We start from the raw sequence: 22088 nt of genomic DNA, 5'->3' as shown, positions 1-22088 counted from the left end.
TCTCATCGGTGCTCCCTGTTCAGAAGAAAACACGCATTCAGCCAGAGTAAAGCAACATCTCTCAATTATCATACTACATACTGTATAATGGAATTTTGTTGAGTCTTACTAACTACAATTGCAACTCAAGATTGGCTTGAATGTCTTTCTGTAACTAGTCTGTTTTTCTTAATATAAAAAACACAAAGAACAAAATGGCTTCATAAAAATACACTCTTTATATTAGGTACTAAATGTAACCACCTGAAGCAAAGCGTTTGAAGCCTCCGCCTCCTCCCCTAGCTCCTCTGCCTGTGGAAGAGTAGACAGGAGGTTCAGATCAGCATAACAGCCCATCTAGCGATCATTCATCCCAGATATTCAGATGCCTATTCAATTGGTAAACGTTTGATTTACCACCTGGATGGAATTTACATTACCGGTACCTTTTAATTGGCTCAGTGCAAACTCTACCCAAGCAGCCACTGGCAGAGCTTAACAACCATGCCTATAGAACTTACCACTACCACCAAGGCCTCCTCCACTGTTCCTGGACACACCGTTATCTAAACACACCAATGACATCCAATCAGCTGATCTTATACATCTTAAATTGTACCGTATAAGATGACAAACATGGTAGATGCCAAGTGGAATTCACCTAATAGTTACATTTCAACTTAAATGGGGTACCATCAATCGGGCAGTCCCAAGCATCATAGTTAGCATATACCATATGAAACAGGCACCATCTTACCATTCCAGCTTCTAGTATAGTATCCAATATAATAACTGTTCTGTTTCATGAGCTTGTTCCATTGACTGGGAGAGAACACTACATGCTTAGTCTTTACAACGAGGAAGTAATTCCTTCACTATTCTGTGTATGTCTATGACACCTGTGAACTTGTTACCTCTGCCTGTGTGATAAGGAACCACCAGACTATTGATTATTAACACACATCTTAAAGATAACTTACCATTACTGGTACTGATAGTAGCACCCTGCAAATAGATAGTGTGATTGTGAGGACATTTTTCATTTTACTCATATCAAATAGTCTGTGTAACTTGATAAAGCTAATGCTCAGGTGGTAAATTACCTCGTCCCATTCATCCATGATTGGCTTGTGAAGGGATTAGCTGTAGTAAAAGAAATGAAGGTGTCAAAGCAACAAATCTTTAGGGATGAATTCTACTGATCATCTTAGGCAATTAGGCAGAGGAATACATTGATAGAGCAGTTATACATCACCTCCCTGTCATCAGAACGATCACACCCCCTTTTGGGTGGTAGAAGTGTAGAAGTTTGACTGGCGGTCAATGTAAATGTGTGGTCTTTGCTACTTTAATCTGATAAAATAAGAAAACTGTATTGCTTTTTAGATATTAGGATCTCAAATCCGCTACAGGTGTCATAACCCTAACCCATATCCTGTCATATAAAACTACCTTATTGAATCTCCAGGTAATGTATTTCTGACACCCATCACTTTTGCTGTCGTTAACTCATTGACTGCCAAAGACGCCATTTGAAAAACCCGATACTTTATTTTTCTGGTAACTAGTTTTGGATCTAGCTTGCTGTTCATTATTTTGATGATAAATTGTAGATAGCTAGCTATAACATCTTCATGAGTCATCTACGTTTCTACATCTCCGTCGAATACTACACAGCAGAGTTTGACGCTTGAGTTTTTACAACGCGCAACTGCCAGAAAAACATACCGGCATATACAGTAAATCGATATTGTCGAACCCTATATATATATATACACACACACACACACATATAACCATACAGGCTAAATACCGATTAACAGTTCATCGCTGTAACCCCCTCCCCCCCCTACGCAAACTAGGTTTGCTAACAAGGTTTGCTTGGTAGCTAACAATCAATTATAGCGCGTTTTCCGAATGCGGACGATCGACCCTTAGCTAACATCTAATTGGAAAGAGTCCGAATTGTCCAACTACCGAATAAGTCCACTTGACGAACTGTGTTACCTATAACATACATAACTAGTTATGTTTAATGACCTATATGTAATATATGACCTATATTTAATGACCGTATACCAGCCGCTAATGACGAAAGCTCTGATGAATAGCAACTAAGCTAACGAAATGCTAACGCTAACACAGCTAGTTCAATGACAGTGCACACACCGTTTAAAGCAAGATTAATTCAATAACATAATTGCAGCACGTGAGATATTAACACATTCATATATTAAATTGATAAGATATTAAAATGTCTTCCATACATTGTGGAAGGCTTTCCGCGGTGTCTTGGGCCTGGCAGTTCAATTGAAGACTCTTGTCGGTCTGGGCGATGGGCAGCGAACAGGTTGATGGTCGGAGAGAAAGAAAGACTCGTCTGACCTGGAGTGTATAGGACCGGAGGGCGGGAAGGAGTCACGTGAGAGGAAACAGGACCCGTGCAATTTGCACTTCTGAAAAAAACACGCAATTAAACTCTGTTATCATTGAAAATGTGAGATAGTTCAACAGTTTACAACAACATTTAAGTTTTGCCCATATACATGCACCTTAATTTATGGATACCTATATTACCGGTATATCTTGTATTTTTATTAACTGCTGTGCAACACATTGTCTCTGAATATTTATCTGAAAATAGCAGCTATGGAGTCCATAAGGAGCCTATAATTTACTGTGTCTTTTAGCTCAACTTCATACTTTGATTTTTTTTTTTCTTCAGTAAACTGTTTCGGAACTACTTGACTGTGCTACTTAATGAGTCAATTGCGTAGTCAGTGGCAGGTGTGAGAGATGAGTCAGTGGTGGCTTGCCTCAGGCATTAATCTAACCACCACAAATCAAACAACCAACCGAACTGATCTTGAACCAGTTTATTAAGACGCCACCAGATCATCGCTCATCAAAGACACAGTAAATAGGCTAATTATGGACTCTATAGTCGATGCTATTTTCAGATAACTAAATTAAGAGACAATGTGTTGCACAGCAACAGTTAACAAAATACAAGATAGAATATAGGTAGCCTATCCATAAATTAAGGTGCATGTATATGGGCAAACTTTAATTTGGTTGTAAACTGTTGAACTATCTCACGTCTTAACGGAGTGAACACGTGATTCCTTCCATGTTATTCCTGGTCGTGGACGATTCTGTCTTTCTGACTTTCTCAGCCTGCTCGCTGCCACATCCAAGACCGTCAAGACACTGCGGAAAGTGTTGCGTAATGTATGGATGACATCGAATTACATATAAATGTGTTAATGTCTTACACGTGCTGCAATTATGTTATTGAATTAATCTTGCTTTATGGTGTGCACTGTTTCCACCACTTGGATTTTAAGACTTTTGATATGTTATGAAGGACCTATCCATGAGACTATACGACAGTTGAAAGATATTCTGTTGCAATTTGTCTGAGGTCATATTGGAATGGAATGGACTTTATTTGTCATTGCTACAGTACAGGTACCAAACAACGAAATTTAGGAGGGGTGGCTCCCCTGGTGTTAGGAAAGGATTTTTTTATTTATTTATTTTTAGAAAAAGCATAAAAGCATAAAATCACAAGAAGGTAAGGAGCTGGTTTACATCAATAAAGGCTATGTACACAATCCACTGTACTATACTGCACAGATAGTCAACTAGGGTTGTCATATTGCACAAAAGTATTTTTTCACATTATTTTAAAGTGTCACAGTTTGCAGGCTTGAAAATGTACATGTTTGTGCCTCAGCACTAGCTGGCATACAATCCGTCCGGACTGTGACTCCTGGGCCCAGAACTTAGGCCTTTTCTGTGTTCAGGGCCTTGACGGCCCTGTGGTAGAAGCAGTCCTTCAGTCTGTTTGTCTTAGCGGCCGGGGTCCTGTACCTCCTGTTCGAGGGCAGCTTGACAAAGTGTACGTGCCCAGGGTGGGTCGGGTCCCTGGAGATCTTGGAGGCCCTCCTGAGACAGCGTGTGTTGTACAGCTCCTCCAGAGAGGGGAGGGGGGCGCCGGTGATCTTCTGTGCTGTTCTCACGACTCTCTGTAGCGCGTTTCTCTCCGCTGTTGTGCAGCTGTGGAACCAGTTGGAGATGCCGTAGGTGAGGATGCTCTCCACTGCGCCGTGGTAGAAGGCCACCAGTATCTCCTGCTTGTTGTGTTCTTTCCTGAGGCATCTCAGGGTGTATAGCCGCTGTTGTGCCCTCTTGATGGTGCCTTTTGTGTTGTCCTTCCAGGCCAGGTCATCCCGCATGTGGTGTCCCAGGAATCGGAGGGTTGAGACTCTCTCCACGCTCTCTCCGTCGATGAGCAGGGGCTGGATCTCGGACTTTTTCCTCCTGAAGTCTACGATGAATTCCTGGGTCTACCTCATCCCTGTACGCCGCCTCGTCCCCCCCCGAGATACATCCCACCCCATATTGTACTGTATAATGCCTGTACTATTAGAGATGTGATAGATATGCAGGCTATAGTGGGTGTTATAATGTGAGCATTATACCTAGGATTTATATTGAGATGCAATATCTATGTTTTCCCACCAGGGGGAGTTATGGGTAAAGGGATATTATTTCCAGGACTACAGAGATGTAGGCTGGATGTGTTTCCGTATCCGGTATTCGGATATAGCCTTACAGGTGCGCAGACGCACAGACATGTATGTATGACTCCATGCTCCCGTTCTATATAAAGTACAAACCGAAAGGACATTAAGCGTCATGTGGCTTTATTACGTTTAAAGGTTACCACAGTGGGAATGACTGGGGATTTTCCTTCCCTCAGAGTCTTTAGACTTATTCTTACTTTAGACATATTCCTGAAACCGCTGCATCCATGACACACAGTGTAGCCTACATGTGGAGGTTGAGAGAGGGGCCAGTGTAGGGTCACAGAGTGACTTTAAGATATGCATTTTCAAAGAGAAATGATAAAACAACAGCTCGATGATGTAAGCCACCGATTCTACTTCAGTAGTGTCTATTTTATATAACACATTCTCGCTTGAGAATAAAGGCAGTTTGTTATGTGGCCAACAGAGGTCTCTCATCCACTGTCAATGCCTGGTTGTGCCTCTGGGGTTGTGATCATTATAAATCCCCAAGTGTCTGAGCTAAGCCATTTGATTTTGTAGTCCTGATTGCTGTCAAGGGAATCTGTAGTAATCCTGTCTTAACTGCTTAATCGCTGCCTTTTATGGATGATCAGTGATCACCCAGGGTTTATGTACAGTAGTATCTACCAATCCAGTCTGGCTGACAAGTGAAGTAAGATTCCTCTGCCCATTAATAGCACTAATTCCAGACCGATTGGCCAGTGAAACACAGGCTCCTCACTGCTGGACAGATACCTGTGAAGTCTACAGTATCTAAGGTATACAAAAATGCTGTTTAAATAGCAATTTTACATAGAAACAACATACTGTAGGTCCCCATGATAATGGGGGTTGTGCCCTACATACATTGAGACAAGCTCAGAAATGTTTAGGCAGAGCAAATTAACCTGCCAACACTTCTATGCCAACCAGCTGACTAGAAAGGTTAATGTAAACTAATGAGAAAACCCCAAGTGGAACGTTCCTGAAATTATGCTCTCACCTTGGTTTCCCCTCATAGCACAATAGAAATGTTGTCTCATTTCAGCCCTGATATTATCAATGACTAAAGTCAGTGCTCTAGTGTTACTTACTAAGAAAGGATCATAGGATAGAATAGCATAGGATCATGTTTGGATCATAATGAAAAAACATTACATTATACAACTCTCATTTATGACCACCAACCAGACATAGAGATTCACCAATTATGTTACCTTTCAACAACTTACTAAACAACAAACCAAACATTTTCCATATGTCAATGTGTTCATGTGAAGTTCTGTTCATGTTCTTAATTATGCCTTGGCTGGAAAATGCTGTACCAGACTGTTGATAGCACTACATTTTGTGAATTCAAAGTAAATCCATGTTAAAATATTATTCATTATTACATTCATTTGTTACAGACATTTCAGTGGCTTGTTCAATGAAAGATAACTTCTCCACTAAAGTAGGATGTCAATTCTCCCTATCAGTCAAAGGGCCAAAGCTGCACATACTGCAGTGATCTTGTTATTATGGAAGGTTTCACTAACGATGGGCGTGATGTATAATTGATTTATTGGATAAAAGATTCTGCTAATGACTAAAATGTAAAAAGAAAAAAAAAGAAAAATGTCTTTCTCCTCATACCGACAATGGAGGACTTCAACTCAGCAACTTAAGCACCCTAAATATCACCTCCCTGTTCATACATTCACTTATCTGAGTTTAACAGAGAACAGTGAGCAATGAAATACTTCACTCTGTATTGACCTTGCATAAAAAATGTACCACAATACATGAAATACACACAGAATACTGCCGGTATGAGGAGCAGATTTGTGACTTGTCCCTGCTATGATTTATGAACCTCACCCACAAGACTACAGTGACCATGAAAGAGTTATTTCGCCAAGGATGTCACCGAGAGAAAAGAAAAAAAGGCGTTTGTGTTTTTATCGTTCCACCCAAATATTATTTTACAGCCATAGCAAAAACACAAAAACCCTCTTCACCGCTGCAGCTGAGTATCTATAGCCCTCCCTAGGGACATATAGAGCAAAAGGGTTTACCCCCTATTCCTACATTGGAGAAGATTTATTTAAAGCCTGGCAGTCACTCTATTGACCTTCTAATCATAGTGTTTCTCTCCCAATCGTAGGTCATCAAGAGGCTTGTGATTTAAGGGCTTGGATAGTTTGAGGTTTGCATCATGTAGCATCAGTGTACTAGCACTTGGGCCATGATTTAACAGGATAATCTGCCCCATGAGGTAAGCATGACTACTTGACCTCAGCCTCAAGCCCCCAACACACCCCATAGACCTACACTAGATTACCCTTCCCTCACCTCATTCTCTGGAGTCTCCTGTTTGAAAAGTCCCCTGTTTGAAAACCTGGTCAATCTGTTTTTCAATTTTAAGTACCCAATAGAGAGCATCTACTGTGGGCTGAAGGAAAGGTATAATAGTCATTGAAGAGATTATTACTGCCTCTCTACAAGAGAGGTATGATTTGATAGAGGCATGGGGAAGGTCAAATGTTTCCTGTCAAATAATGATTATTATGCTTACTGACAGGTCAATGAGGCCATCATTAACTGACTCAAAAGCAGCTGATGCAGATCCTTCCACCTCAATACGCAAGGACACACTAACACAATGTTATGCAAGCCCTAATAAATATAAATATTTGTCACATTTAATCATCTTTGAGATGTGAATTGAATCAACGATACACTGTAGAGTGGGCCACAGACAGGCAAGGTTGATGGAGATGGTCTGACTCTGACACCTCTGTCATTATGAAGTAGGACTCCTCCCGCAACTCCCTACTCCCCGGCATCACCTCCCGCTCCCTCCATAGACTTCAGATGGTCTAAAACTCAGCCGCCCGCCTGCTCTCAAACACCCGGTCCCGTGACCACATCACTCCTGTCCTCCACTCTCTCCACTGGCTCCCCATCAAAGAACGTATCATTCAAAGTACTCCTCCTCACATACAAAGCCCTCCATAGCCTGGCCCCCCCTTACCTGACTGACCTCCTTCTCCCCCACCGCCCTACCCGTACCCTCCGATCCTCATCCACTGTTCCCCTCACTGTCCCACCCTCAAAACTCAAAGGCTTCGGTCACCGTGCCTTCTCACGAGCTGCACCCCGCCTCTGGAACTCTCTCCCTCAACCACTCAGAGACTCATCCTCACTCTCCACTTTTAAATCCCACCTCAAAACCTACCTGTTCTCCCATGCATACAACCTCCCCTACCCCTAACCATCTCCCCTAACCCTGCCACCCCCCTCCCCCCTGGACATTGCTGCGTTAAATGTTGCTTGTTGTTTCTGTGTTTTCTGTTTTTCCAATATTGTCAGCGTCTTTGAGTCCCAGAAAAGCGCTATATAAAAACAAAGAATTATTATTATTATTATTATTATTATTATTATTATTATTATTATGTTGACAACATTGTCTGGTTTCAGTCAACAGCCGTTTGCGTGGAGCACAATAAAGAACAGCATGACACTGTGGAAGTGGGAGATCTAATCGATTTATTTCACCTTCCAACTCCTCCGTCTGTCTTTCTCTGCCACTTTTGTTCAACCTTGCATTATCTATACAGATTACAGACAGAAAAAAAACATTTAAAGCAAAGAGCAATATCTTATCAAAATATCTTACTCTCTTCCCACCTTACAATTCTTATGGTACATCATAAAGTCATGGTAAAAATGTACAATGAACATACTATGACAAAGGCATTACAATAAATACTGGCCATGTCCCTTCATAGGTTATTGTTGTTTTCCTCTACATCATGGTACATGATTTGTAATGTCCCATTGGCTTTGAATTGAACACAAGAAGTCACAGATATTGATATGTACTGTACAACTGGATGCATACACACTGAACCCATGTCCTTGTCAGGTTGATACAGAGAGGACGACACCACCACGTTGAGAGATAAGGGTGTTGATTGCACACAAGTCTTAACCTGACCGGGCAGTCAGTTAGAGATCAATAACCAGTGTCATATAAAGGGATGGTGTCAGTCAAGGTTATAATGTTCCTCTGTTTTTCCAGTCACTGACTATGGTCAAGCTATGGATCAAATGACATCCCCGATTGGCATGAGTGGAGGATGTGTTTGTGCTTATCTTACATTTCCACACGGGGAGCGCTGGCAGATGGACCTGTGGCGATGACAACACCAACAACAACACACTGTCCAACGTCATTTGGGAGGGCTCACCTTCATAGAAACAAAGACATGGACTGGACATAAACAAAGTCATAGCTAATTGAAGAATGCACACGATGATCAGATACAGTAAATCACAGTCCAAACAGTCGAGAGGGACAGATGCTTCTTTGATTGGCATGATTATGGCAAGGGCTTCAGAGACAACAAGAGCACATTAAAACAAAGACACAACACTGGCTATGCACACAGGGGGTAGCTGTTAGGAGAGTGAATCTGTGTTATTCTAGAATCCAGTATGATTACGAAGCATTATTCAGAACCCAATTTCTGAAACTATACAAGAGATGAGCCCGTCTCTAAACTTGGAACAGCATCTCAACTGGTTCTCTGCAATATATCATTAATTTCTCTGTCAGATGCAAGAGCGCTCAGATAGGGGGTGGGCAGAAACCGTCTGCCATTCTCCTCCACCAGTGTATCATTAAGGTGTCGCACACCTGCTGCGATGACTCCAGCCTCCAAAATAGGTTACATTTTTCAAATCAAAATAGTATCACAGGAAATACAACATGAACTGCACTGAAATAAGTTCCTAACATGTTTGGATGGTATTGTAATATATTGAACTTGACCATCAATGGATCACTTCTTCACATCAATGATTGCATTTTCTTTCACGTCTTTGTGTGTATGTGTGTGTTTGTTCTAGTCAATCTTCAACAAGTAACAGAATACAGAATAAATAATGTATTTCCTTATTTTCTCAGTGGGGAGCAACCATGCCCAAATAAATATTGATCAATCTTGACCTCATATTTCCACCAATAATTAAGACTCCTTTTGGACAGTTGTGCACCCTTTGTTATTGCTCAAATATCATAATGTGGCGCCCCACAGGGTTCTGTCCCAACACTATTTTCTCCTTTCACTATGAGGTCTTCACAATGAGAGATAGGAAAGCTCAGTCACACCATTGGAATTGAAAAGAAAGTGTTTGTTACAGCAGCTTTGTTTGATCAATTATGCCTCTTCTCTTGAGAGGGTACTTCCTTCATGGCACACAGGCCTGAACCATCTCTGGACTCCCGTCTCCATGGTTGCCTGTGCCACTGTGCACAGTGGTGGGAGAGTGAAGATGAAAAGACACGTACTCACGCACGCACGCACACACACACACACACGTACACACACACACACACACACACACACACACACACACACACACACACACACACACACACGCACGCACGCACGCACACACACACACACACACGTACACACACACACACGCACGCATGCACGCACACACAGCTTGAGTTTACAATGTTCTCCTAAGGTCCTCATATTCAGTGTTAGGTCATCCAAAATCCAATCCCTGTGTTCTTCGTTGGTGGAATATTGCATGGCTGTTATTTTACTGTATCCACAAATACAGAGTGTGCCTCCTCTCTACAGCGATGGAGTTTGTGAGGCCATATATCATATGGCATACATGTAGCTGAAACTGTGAGCCCTGAGAAGGCCAAAGAGTTTTCAGACTTTATCCAATGTAGGCTGAGAATCTCCTTCTGTGAGTTAGTCTTTGCCCACTGTATAAAGTTTGAAAAGGCCTTTTTGTTCCACATTTTCTGTGCTGTGTGCCAGTTATTCAATCTTTGTGTGAACTTTAAAGAAGAAGAATCACTCAAGCACTTTGTTTCAGCATTTGTATCTTTTGTAGATTAAAAAACAATTAGGTAAAACCATGTAAATAAAACAAACAGAAAAAACAAGCAGTCAAATTACTTTCACTTACAGCAGATATCTGCTGTACATAGCCTACATTAATAGAATCTATCCTCTGCATTTCATCATGATACAGATAACAATAGCAACTTTGATAAAAATCTCTACATTTAACTCTATAGCTTCTACATATATAATTTGCCTCCCTAGGTTTTTTTTATTTAAAAACTTTCCTTTAAATTCTATATATCAGAGTTCCGATTGAATGATTAAAAGACAAACAAACAGAGGAGATCATAGGCTGGCTGGTTCACTGAGTAGTGTGACTGGGGAGAATCCCATTGGTATGGCAAGGAGACCTTGTGTCTTAATATTCCCAAAGACCAAAGGCCTCAAAAAGAAACAGAACATCAAAGAGATGGAGACACTCTACTGTGAACCTTTCAAAGGGGTAACTACCGGGTCTTGACTGCAGATGGTGCTGCAGCATCACAGACACATATACGTACATATTGCACTGAGGGGAACAACAAAACTGCATAGGATTTTCCCCCATTTTACTGTAGCTTAAGTGGATTGATTGGGTATAATTGAGGTGTTTGGTACTAATAAAGTAAAGAGGTTTGGTGTGGAGTGTATTCCTTAACCATGACCTCATATAGTGTTGGCTCTGATATTGGGGGGATGGAGTGTTATAAGGTGGACAGTTTGGGAGCAAGAAGGGCATAGGAATATAAATGTGTTGTTGCTACATTGACCACATTCATCCATAGCAATGTTTATTCTGTTGAATCTATATGATAGTTCTCTGTCGTTCTCTTCAGACGGCAGGACCACAACAATGTCAACACAGAGAGCTGAAGCATCCTTTCCACAATATGAGACCAGCTATTTTTGGACTAGCCCAGCACAGAGCTACAACATGACAATGTGATTGACAATCAAAGGGCAGTACCATCAGAACAACTCATCATTATAAATGACTCCTCATTGACACATTTTTGTTGGCCTTTAGCTGTGTAAGAGTAGGCCACAGAGTGTCATCAGATTGGACAAAGCCAACTCCCCATATCATTCTCTCCCACTGAAAACATGTAATATAGATAGACATGTATGATGTATTGCTTTAAAATCTGAGATCTGAACCTGTCATGGACAAAAACATAATGAAATCTTTCTAACTTGATTGTTACTACGATTGAAAAAAAGCTCAATCAAATTGGCATGAGATTATGAAAAATGACACCGAGAACAAACACAGAAGAAAAAAAAAAAAGAATGTGAACATATTTTCATTGCTTTCTTAAGTAAATCTGTTTAAGGTGCTTTTAATGTGGTTGCCATGGCACTGTGCTTTGTTTTCTCCCTGCCTGGGCACAGACTCTGTCATGAGATGCCAATCAGGCACTGGAGGATCTATCCCCCACCACCTCCACCCACACGTCCCTCGGCACAGTCAAAACCTTTAATTGAGGTTTGAAAACCCATCAAGTCATTTTCTCCCCTTTGTTTTTTCGGCGAGGGAAATTGTCATTCACTGCTTCTCATCAGCTCCTGCCGAGATAGCGCAGGAGAAAATTACGGATGAGGGCGAAGGGGAGTGGGCCGGGAGTGGGCCGGGAGTGGGCCGGTATTGAAGGAGGGAGGGGGGGGCGGGTGGGGGGGTGAAGAAACTACTCGTCAGGGAAAGCAATAGCAACTGACTATAATATAAGATGTCTTTGAAATAATTTTGTACTGCTCACAAGGCGAGAATAGAGACAGTCAGAATGCACAAGCGGCTCTACATGAATTACACGTTGGAGCAGAGATCTTTATCAACCCAGATCTGCAACTTGAAACAAAATCAAGTTGACAACCTGACCTTTTCAGGACCTTAATGAGTGCGTAATCCAGGGGATGGAGGGTAAAAAATGAATTATGAAAGGCCATGTTTAGCTGTGACTCATAGGGACAAAGAGAGAGAGAGAGAGAGAGAGAGAGAGAGAGAGAGAGAGAGAGAGAGAGAGAGAGAGAGAGAGAGAGAGAGAGAGAGAGAGAGAGAGACAGAGAGAGAGAGAGAGAGAGAGAGAGAGAGAGAGAGAGAGAGAGAGAGAGAAAGGGCTTAATCACCTCATCTGCACATTAACCCAGGGCTCTGGGGAACAGAAATAGCCCAAGCACAGTGTATGGGAAAGGGATCGGGTGCACAAGGGTATTTGTAACAAGACAGTTCACATAGTTTCAAGAGACCTCCATACCTGTGTCCATAGGTCCACATGAGACTATGGCTGAAGGTAACAAGAGTCACAAAGCCACAGAGCCTTCCTGATTCTCCCCATAATATGTATTCTGTCTCAGAAGGAGATGGCTTTCAATAAGAGAATCATAAGCTCTGACACGTGTCTGCCATACCCAAGATGCAATAGAAATCCCGTAGCTCCCAAGACCCTGAGTGCTTTGTGCTTATGGATCTGAGGAGATGTTAAAGACGTAACCAATGGTTTGAAGTAGTCAGGTTTGACTTGGTCTCACCTGCTGCATGGCCTATTGACCTGTCACAACAACAACAACAACAAAAAATACTGAGTAAAGGAACTATGTATTGAGGAGTATCAAGTAAAGGGACCTTATTTTGTGGCAACCACACTAAACATACATCTATACTTCTCTATTTTTGTTCTCTAATAAATTACACAATAATAAGAGCAATAATCCAAACCAAATCGACCCATGAAATGGCTGTAAAAGAGACCTCCTAAACCCGTCTGTTCCTGGAGGTGTGTCCTGTTCCTCAGGCAACCAGAGGTGGAGCAGACAGAGGGCGAGGTGGGGAGGCGGGACCTTGGCCTTGGGGGTGTGCCCTCCATGATCAGAGCTGTTAACCAGCTCCACGCCCACCTGAGGGCCAAGGTTTGTGTGCTTGCTCGCTCGCTCCATCCTGGCTCTCGTAGGCTGCATAGTTTTCGCGTGGCCATCGTCATGTGGGTCACAGTAATGGAGGCGGTGGGTTGGTAGAGGGGACAGGGGAGGAGCACAGAGGGAGAGGGGCTGTGCCATTAGTAAGGGGAGAAGATGAAGGGAGTGTGTGTGGCCCTCAGGGGCCCTGGGGCAGGCCGGAACAGCGCCGGGCTCAGGAAGGGCGTTTGAAAGAAGGTGGTGCCTGCTGGATGGCGGAGGGCCAGCGGGTTGGTTGCCATGGTACACAGGGTGGGCTGGGTGAGGGGGCTTGGCAGGAAGCCAGTGGTCAGGCTCTTGGTCAGCTGCTTCTGCAACGCCAGTTTGGTCTGGATGAGAGAAGGAGACAGAGGAGTGGAGAGAGTAAGCAAGGGAAGAGGAGGAGAAAGCGAGGCTCATTTCGCCAAGTGCACACATTTACTCAATGAAGTGCACACATTTACTCAGTCAACACGTTGCCCTCAGGTACATGGCTCTTCTGGCGCACATTGTTACCATAGCTAAACATAGTGTACTCGTGCATTTCTCCATAGTAATATCCATCCCCATCTGAGCAACCCAAGGACTGACTAAAGACACAGACACAGTTTTGTTTTCTTTCTTTTACAATGTTTTCACAAGGGCAGTGCAGCACTTTCTGGTTCTACTCAGTTCCCAGCACCAGGCTAGGCACAAAGGCAAAGCTTCCCTAGGACCCTGCTCCAGCCTCAACTGTCTGCCTCCCCTGTCCCTGTCCCTCCTCATCCCGCCACTGACCTGAGCGGAGAGAGAGGTGAGGTTGTAATGGCTGAACACTTTCTTCATGGCAGACACAGCCCCACCTGCGTATCCACTCCATCTCACGTTCTGTAGGGACAAGGAAGAGGAAGATTGGAGGGAGGGAGGGAGAAATGGGAAGGTGCACACATGACAGCGACACAGGAGTGATTAATTCAGAGTGCTGATTCAGGCTGCTTCTGCCAGTGCTCGTCAGTGGGGCGCTAGTAGTAGGGTTATTTTAGACCTGTCTCAGGGGCAGGGGACTCATTCAGCACGACAGAGCAGTGTGGTTAACCTCTCTGACACGACAAGCACGGAGATATGCTGGCTCACCATGACAGAACCCCCTGAGAGTAATGAGGTGTGTTTTGTATGTGTGTGTGTGTGTGTGTGTGTGTGTGTGTATGTGTCTGTGTGTGCGTGAGTGAGTGTGTGCATACACATTTGTGTGTGTGTGTGTGTGTGTGTGTGTGTGTGTGTGTGTGTGTGTGTGTGTTTGTGTTTGTGCATGTGTCAAGTTTAGGGTCAAATCCATTTGAGTTCAGTCAACTCAGGCAATACATATTATATTTAAATATAAATATAGATATTATAGTATTACCATGTTTGTCATGGGGAAAAATGCATGTAAGTTGTTTTTTTAAACTCACAGGTGGGTATATACATGCACATTTGTGTCATATGGAATGTCTCTGTGTGTGTGTGTGTGTGTGTGTGTGTGTGTGTGTGTGTGTGTGGGTGTGTATGTGTATGTGTGTGTCTTACCGCTGAGCTAGAGGTAGGCTGGCTCTTGATGTGGGGGCTGAACTTGGGTTTGGGGGGTTTGCCAGCAATCCGATCCTTGTGCCTCCTGCTATTCATGTGCTAGTGAAATCAGGAGAAATACATTAGTCTACCAATCTGCATCACTGATATGGCTTAAACACAACATCTCAAAAACAACACAACACAAATCTTCAAAGGTACAGAATCAAATTGTCAATGTTCAATTCCATGCATTCCAATGAGCCTTTCCTCTGATTTCTGCCTCCACCAGCCTGACTCAACCGCCTGACTCTTCAACTCACTACTGGTTTATCACTTGTCCTGGTTCGTTAGAGGATTTGGTGAGGTTTAAACTGTGCCAGTGGAACGCACTATGCTAGGTTCCCACACATGCCAGCATACAGTATAGTGTTTCAATTCCCATGACTTGTCGTGTGAGTGGCAAGACTTTCAAAGACAATCCCATCAATGTAGATGCTAATGAACATCACAAGGGCAGCAATTCCAGAAACGGCATGGAAAAATATAAAACCCTACACGTATGCCAAGGTAACCACATCATTGGACGTCAATATGTTACATAAACATGCTACAAATAGCCTGTCCAGGATTAAGTGCCTCTACAGTCCTTGCAGTGAATCATTATACCATCTGAAGTACATCTGTTGAATTCGGAAAAAATAAGCACATTGTAAAAGCATTCAATTTTTTCACACGATTAGCTATATTTCACTCTATGTAAATGAAACCAGTGCCAGGTGAATCCAAGCAAGATCGCCATAGGAATTATAAAACCGTAACGCTTTACAAAAACATGTGCACAAACACTTAATGAGGTCATTATCATGACATCATCATCACATAATCATTGTATGAGAAAGTGACATCAGTGGTCAGACCCTCTTATGCAAACAAAAGATCATTTAACTGCATAACATTAGTCAAATAAATGATAAAAAGTGCAAAATGAGTTAAAACAGGTAGCTCCTGTAGCTATCAGGTATGTATTTTACATCACCTGGAATGGAGCCACATCTTTCTGGATGTACTGGACAGTGGAGGTGAGACCATAGTTTTGATGTGACTTATTCTCCATTTCCCTAGTCTGGCTGTGTAAGAGAGCCTTTCCCCAAACACAGCCAAATACACTGCTTGAGCCAGTCATTTGAATGGAATCCTATCAGGTTAACATTCACAATGTTATGAATGTCTTAGCACATCTAGAGGTATTCTTAAAGTGTTGTATGCTGATCCCAACCCCCTCTCCATCCCTCTCTCCTCTCCTCCTCCCTCGTTCCTCTCTGCACCTTTCATTCATGTACTACCAGGATCCCTGAGAAGCTTGAGGGCCATATATTTTCCTGGCTCTCTCCCAAACCTCACAGCTGTCCTACCTTTTCACTCTTTCTTGCTACTTAAGCTCATTCAGAGTGACTTAGAGGTCCATCAATTCAGTACTGTCAGGGGCTTGTTTAGTTGTGGAAAACAAAATAGACACTTACAAACTCATAATGGCAGAATACTCTCTCTGTGAATCAGTATGAACCCAGACCGTGTCCAATCCAATCAGCTTGGATCAACACAACAATCCCCCCCCCCCCCCCCTTCTTCCCATCCACCCCTCCCCCCTCCTCACCTGGCTGAGCTGGGTCTCAGAGTTGACATAGATCTCGCACACCTCACAGTGGAAGCTCTTGCTGGTCACCCCCACGCTGCCCTTGGTGCCCAGGCGCTTGGTCTTAGGGGCGGAGCGTGCAGCCACCACCTTCCCCCTGCGCCGTGGCTGCACGCTCTGGCCCTCCAGCATCAGCTTGTGCTTCGTACCTGGAGAGGAAATGGGAGGGGGAGGGGGGGAAACAGTGGGGTGGGGGGGGGAAGGGAGCTGTTAAGATACATCAGTGTGCAGGAAATACAAGCCATTCTTTCATTAGCTACTGTATGTGATTTGTATAGACACAGAGGGGAGAACATGAGCTACAACCTCTACCGCTCCTCGCTGTAGTGTACATACCACTGTTGTGTGCCTCCAGCTGGGACGTAGAGTTGACCGTGACCTTGCAAACGGGACAGTGGAGGTGTGCCTTGCTCCCCTTGGGGTCCTTGTCATCATCTGTGCGTGGCTCCCCGTCCGTGCTAGAGGTGTCCGGCTGGCTGCCTGACTCCAGGGCTGGGCCAGGGGCCTCAGGGACCTCAGGGGCCTCTGTGGTGATGCTGGTGTCTGAGGAGCTCTCGGAGAGCTGGGAGGAGGGGGACACTTGGGGAGGAGACAGGGCGGCCAGCTCCATGGAGGTCACATCAGTCGTGGGAGTCAGCGCGACGGAGATGCTGGGAGTCTCATCCGGCTTCACGTCGAACTTTACTGGCTCCATGTCAGCGGGCAAGCCTGAGGAGGAACGGCTCAGTCACTCACAGTGCTTAAAGATACATTACATTACAACATTAACATTACAGAACTTTTGTCACAGTATAGAGTATATTTGCTATCCATATTTTAAAGCTAACCAACTGTTGCTACATAAGCTTTTGCTCATGGGTGTAGGGGAGGTGTGCCCCTGTCTGATCAGGTCATTTTTATTTCTTTATTTAGGGGACCCCTCCAGCTCAACAGCTCCCCCAGAGGTGGAACGTTCTAGTAACTTTAACCCACGGATCAGTGCCCAAGCAGACCATACATCCAAACTGTATGAACTGCAGAATGTGTTTTTAACATAAAAATATATTTACAAACTGCTTTGAACGCTGTATATTTCAAAGTAAAAATGAGCATAAAACAAGCCTCGTTCTCATCGCGAGAATTTATTTATGTTCAGTCGGTTTTCTAGAAATATCCATAAAGCTTTTAATAACACTACCGAACATCTATGAATGCTTTTCATGTGTTAGCACAGCAGTGTGGCATTTCAGATAGCATAAGCCTTCATTTTTTAACCATGTGGGACAAACTAGATTAACAATGGACTAGCTGAGTAAATGCCATCAAACCCCCCATTTCTCTCTCTCTCTTTCTCTCTCTCTCTCTCTCTCTCTCTCTCTCTCTCTCTCTCTCTCTCTCTCTCTCTCCATTCAAATATCAAGTGAAGGTCCCAAGGCTCGGTCAATATAAACAAACCCATCGACTGCCAGGCACAGCCGATAAGTCACTAGAGCTCCATTACACCCTCCTCCCCCCTCCCCTCGTCCCCAGGCGAAGCACACACTTTCAGGTTTACCTTTGAGCTACGCTCTCTGAATACCTCCATTTCATTTACTCCCTCTCAACACCACCCTCTACAAACCCTACTGGGTCGATTGATTTTCTCTTTTAAGTCAGAGAGCAAATTCATCATGGAGATAAGGGTCTTCCTTTCTCATTTCTGGTGGAGAAAAGGAACCCGTATAAGACTGAAATTAAACAGCCCCCTCTCTGTAATGAGAGAGTGACCCCCGGGGGGGATTCAAACCTCCCCAGCAGGGGATTGGTATGATCCAGAGCTTATGTAAAAGACAAAGATTGGGCAACCTGAGAAGGCTCTGGAGGGGAGTGATACTGATGATACTGATAGTGATTCAGCGTGCCGCCTACTGAGGACATGGGAATCTATAACTCTTTTCTCAAAATGAGAGGTCTTAGCTCAAGAAGGGCTTTATTTCGAAGATAAATACTGAAGGTTCCCTTCCTCTTTAAGTCTTACTCAGTTGCTTGAAATGCAAAAAAGATAGATAAAGTCTGACAAATAATCATACTCTGTTAAGTCTTTGTAAAACTTTAAAGGCAGTACGATCAGAGGGAGACACAGGTAAGTCTTGGGTAAAGACCAGGATTCCCTTCAGACAACACATCATGTCGGTGCCCATCACTAATCCTAAATGTTCCCTGACTGAGTGATGGGAAGGAGTGTCATAGTGATGGCAGTCTGTCAGCTCAAAGGCCAGCGTATTGGCAGAGGAGAGAGTCCCTCCTCCGTCTGAAGACTGAAGTGTTGCAAATCCCACGCCAGAAAGTATCGATGTTAATATCGATGTCTTGTTGGGAGTCATTAACTTTATTTTACCCTGAATAGCATTTGATCAAAGGCTGAACACTCCATTTAAAGCAGACAAGCTAAAGTGTAAACGATGCAGTATCTGAACAGACCGAGGAGACCAGCCAGTACTTTGACTCAATGACGTATCTGACTATTGTCAAACAGTACATTCATATTCTGATTAGTAGACTGTTGAACAAGCACACACTTTGTCGGAGTGTGAGACTTTACACCCATGTTTATTAAACTAGCAGTGTGTAGGCTCAAAGGCATGTATGCAAACACACACACACACACACACACACACACACACACTGATACACATACACACATACACACACACACACACACACACACACACACACGGACAAGCACACGAACACACACGCACGCATATACACACACACACGCACATTCACACGCACGCACATTCACACGCACGCACATTCACACGCACGCACATTCACACACACACACACACACACACACACACACACACACACACACACACACACACACACACTAGCTTGACCAGAATCACTGATCCAAGGCATAGAAATAGACAGTTTACTCTAGGGAAATCCTTGCTATAATTCATTATTACAGCACCGACATAGTTCTTGTCTCCTTGGAGACAGCATCACAACAGAGTCAATCAAAGACTGAGGTGATTGATTGGTTGTCATTGGTGAAGCGGGCCCAATGTCTCTAGGCACCAGTATGCCATTCTTTCTCCCTCTCATTCTCTCATTCTCTCTCTCTCTTTTCTGTCTTTGTCTGTTTCTCTCCCCCACACTACTGTGTCTCTCTGGCATGGTTTCAGTTCTAACTGCACATATTGGAGTACAGGTACGTAAGTAAAGTATTTCATCTGTAAATGACTTTACCAACATCTGCTGTGCCACATGCAGTAGCAGACTTATGGATATGACATCAAAACACAAGTTACTGTATTAGCAGAACCAGTGGGTGGTTCCCTGGTGATGAAGGTGAGAGAGATGAATTCACATTGCAGCACAGAGACGTTTTCTGGGTAAGAGGTTCACTGTCAGCCTTTTCAAAAGAGATGTGACAAAAGAGACTTCCTCAACAGAGGCAACCCAAAGAGCTTTGAGCAATGAGAATATTGATATGGAGCAAACGCTCACAACATTTGCGGCGTCATCATAGGCAAAACATACAGTAGCACCAAAGTCACCACAGCACCAAGTGAAGCCTACTTGTGAAGCCACACAACTCCATGCTTTAAAATACTACCATGAGTCTCTCAGCAACACACTTCTGTGGTTCACAAACAATGAGATGGAGAGTTCCTTTCCAAATTACCTCAATGCTGAGAAGCAACGAACGCCTGCTTTCCTCACCCTGTTTACCCCCTGTCTCCTTGGGGAAGTACAGAACGCACGTTATTGGTTCTTGATGGCAGAAAATGTCAGCATCATCCTGTGATTGGTCCCCCACCAGGCTGAGTTTCATGACAGACACAGCTAATTTCATAGAGTGTTAATTTGGAGCACTATCCCATTACGGTTTGGCATTGTGGCGTGCGCCACTACTGGATCGCTCCGCTGCATTTCAATTTCACATCAGGCCAATCACACAATTGGGCTTATTAAAGAGCGTTCCTCCTCGCAAAATTGCCTCGGAACTGTAAAATTATTCACAACATAAAAAACAGCTATGGCTTATCTACTTTCTCTTTCAACTCCTCTCTCTCTCCCCCCCCCCTCCCTCCCTTTCATTCATTTCATCTTATCTCTCATTTTCGACTCGCCATTTCTTTCCGTTCCTGGCGCTGCATCCCCCCTTTCAGACCTCGTTTTATGACAGTGGAATATTAAAATGAGTTTTGATGAGAGGGTTATCTCCCAGTCCTTTTGTCCAATTTATCCTTTTCTGAGAGAGTCAGTTTAGTGCTGGTCTCCCCCACCCTCACACCTTCATATCTCTCCTCTAATATTCCATCGAGCTTCAGAAACGGTTTTCAAATTCAAGTCTGAGAGATAGTAATCCTCTTTAGGACGGAGAGGTACTGTAGGTACTGTAGGGAGTACTGAGGTACTGTCCTGTACTATTGTCACTTTTTTTAAATCTTGAATTATGCCTATTACCTTATTGTCTTGTGCTGTCAGGAACCGAAGCCTAAGAATTTTACTCTCTTACACTTGTGTAATCATACACTTGAACCTTGCAACTTGACGGGTGTTGCGACAGAGTAGAGGGTTGAAGAGAAGGAGGAGGAGAACCAGTCTTACGTCTTTAAGACAGTCTTTAAGGTCCCTCGTTAGAGATGGACAAATGAGGCTTCTGAATTTTAAAAAAGGGATCCAACGGGATCCAACTCTCAACCTTCATCATCAAATGGCCAGTAATACATTTTGCCGCTTCTAAAATCAGAGTTACCGACATGGTTTACAAAGTGTATCAATCATTCCGTTACTTAACAGGACTTTATCAGAAGCCCCCTACAGGGACCAACCCTTCTCTACAACCAGAGCAGATAGGGGGGGGGTAGGCAGGGAAAATTGAGAGGCAGGGTGGGAAGCAACAACCGAACAAAGGCTCAGATCGATACTCTTGAGTCCATTTATTAAACAGAACAGCATCCCCCAATCCCCCAGCATCCAACCCCCCCCCCCCACGCACACACAATCCCCCAGTCCCCCAGTCTCTGAGCTGCCATCCATCAATGCCACCACAGGGTTAGGGATAGGCACCGCTAGGAGGGGCCTGGGGCCCACAGGGGATGTGATTGCATGTTTAGGGCCACTGCCGCCCTATCCTTTCGCCTGATCACAGAGTGTGCGTGTGACAGGAACCCTGTAGACAGACTTTAAACAGCAGACATGACACACACAGCAGCGGAGAGGAGGAGGGGAGGGGTGGGGGTGGGGGTGTCTGGAGGAGGATGATACAGAATAACAGCATCTGGAGATAATAGTGACAGAGACCTGGAGGGAGAGTGATGGAGAGAAAGGGATGAGAGAAGGGAGGAAAGATGGAGGAGGAGGTGGAGGAGAAGGAGGAGAAAGAGGGGGAGTTGAAGGATGTGAGGGTAGGAGAAGAATGGTACGAGAGGAGATGGATGAGCGGAAGAAAGAGGGATGAGGAGTAGAAAGTGATAGCGTGAGAGTATATGGATGAAATGTAAGGAT

The 22088-nt window shown here is 43.8% G+C and overlaps 1 protein-coding gene across 1 annotated transcript in view; it reads right to left on the bottom strand.

The window, feature by feature from the left end:
• Positions 1-13506: 13506 nt before the first annotated feature.
• znf385c (zinc finger protein 385C) overlaps positions 13507-22088 on the bottom strand; it is a gene marked incomplete at both ends in the record, with an annotated part of 119755 nt that continues 111173 nt past the window's right edge. The window contains 5 exons of the mRNA XM_080524336.1: positions 13507-13734; positions 14162-14251; positions 14930-15028; positions 16566-16753; positions 16941-17312. Of these exons, the coding sequence (XP_080380462.1) occupies positions 13507-13734; positions 14162-14251; positions 14930-15028; positions 16566-16753; positions 16941-17312 (977 nt within the window). The remainder of the gene's footprint in view (positions 13735-14161; positions 14252-14929; positions 15029-16565; positions 16754-16940; positions 17313-22088) is intronic.

Source organism: Nansenia antarctica (genome assembly GCF_963989245.1).
Source record: "Nansenia antarctica genome assembly, chromosome: 2".
In the NCBI taxonomy this organism is placed as follows: domain Eukaryota; kingdom Metazoa; phylum Chordata; class Actinopteri; order Argentiniformes; family Microstomatidae; genus Nansenia; species Nansenia antarctica.
This window is presented reverse-complemented; position numbering and strand designations above follow the sequence as displayed.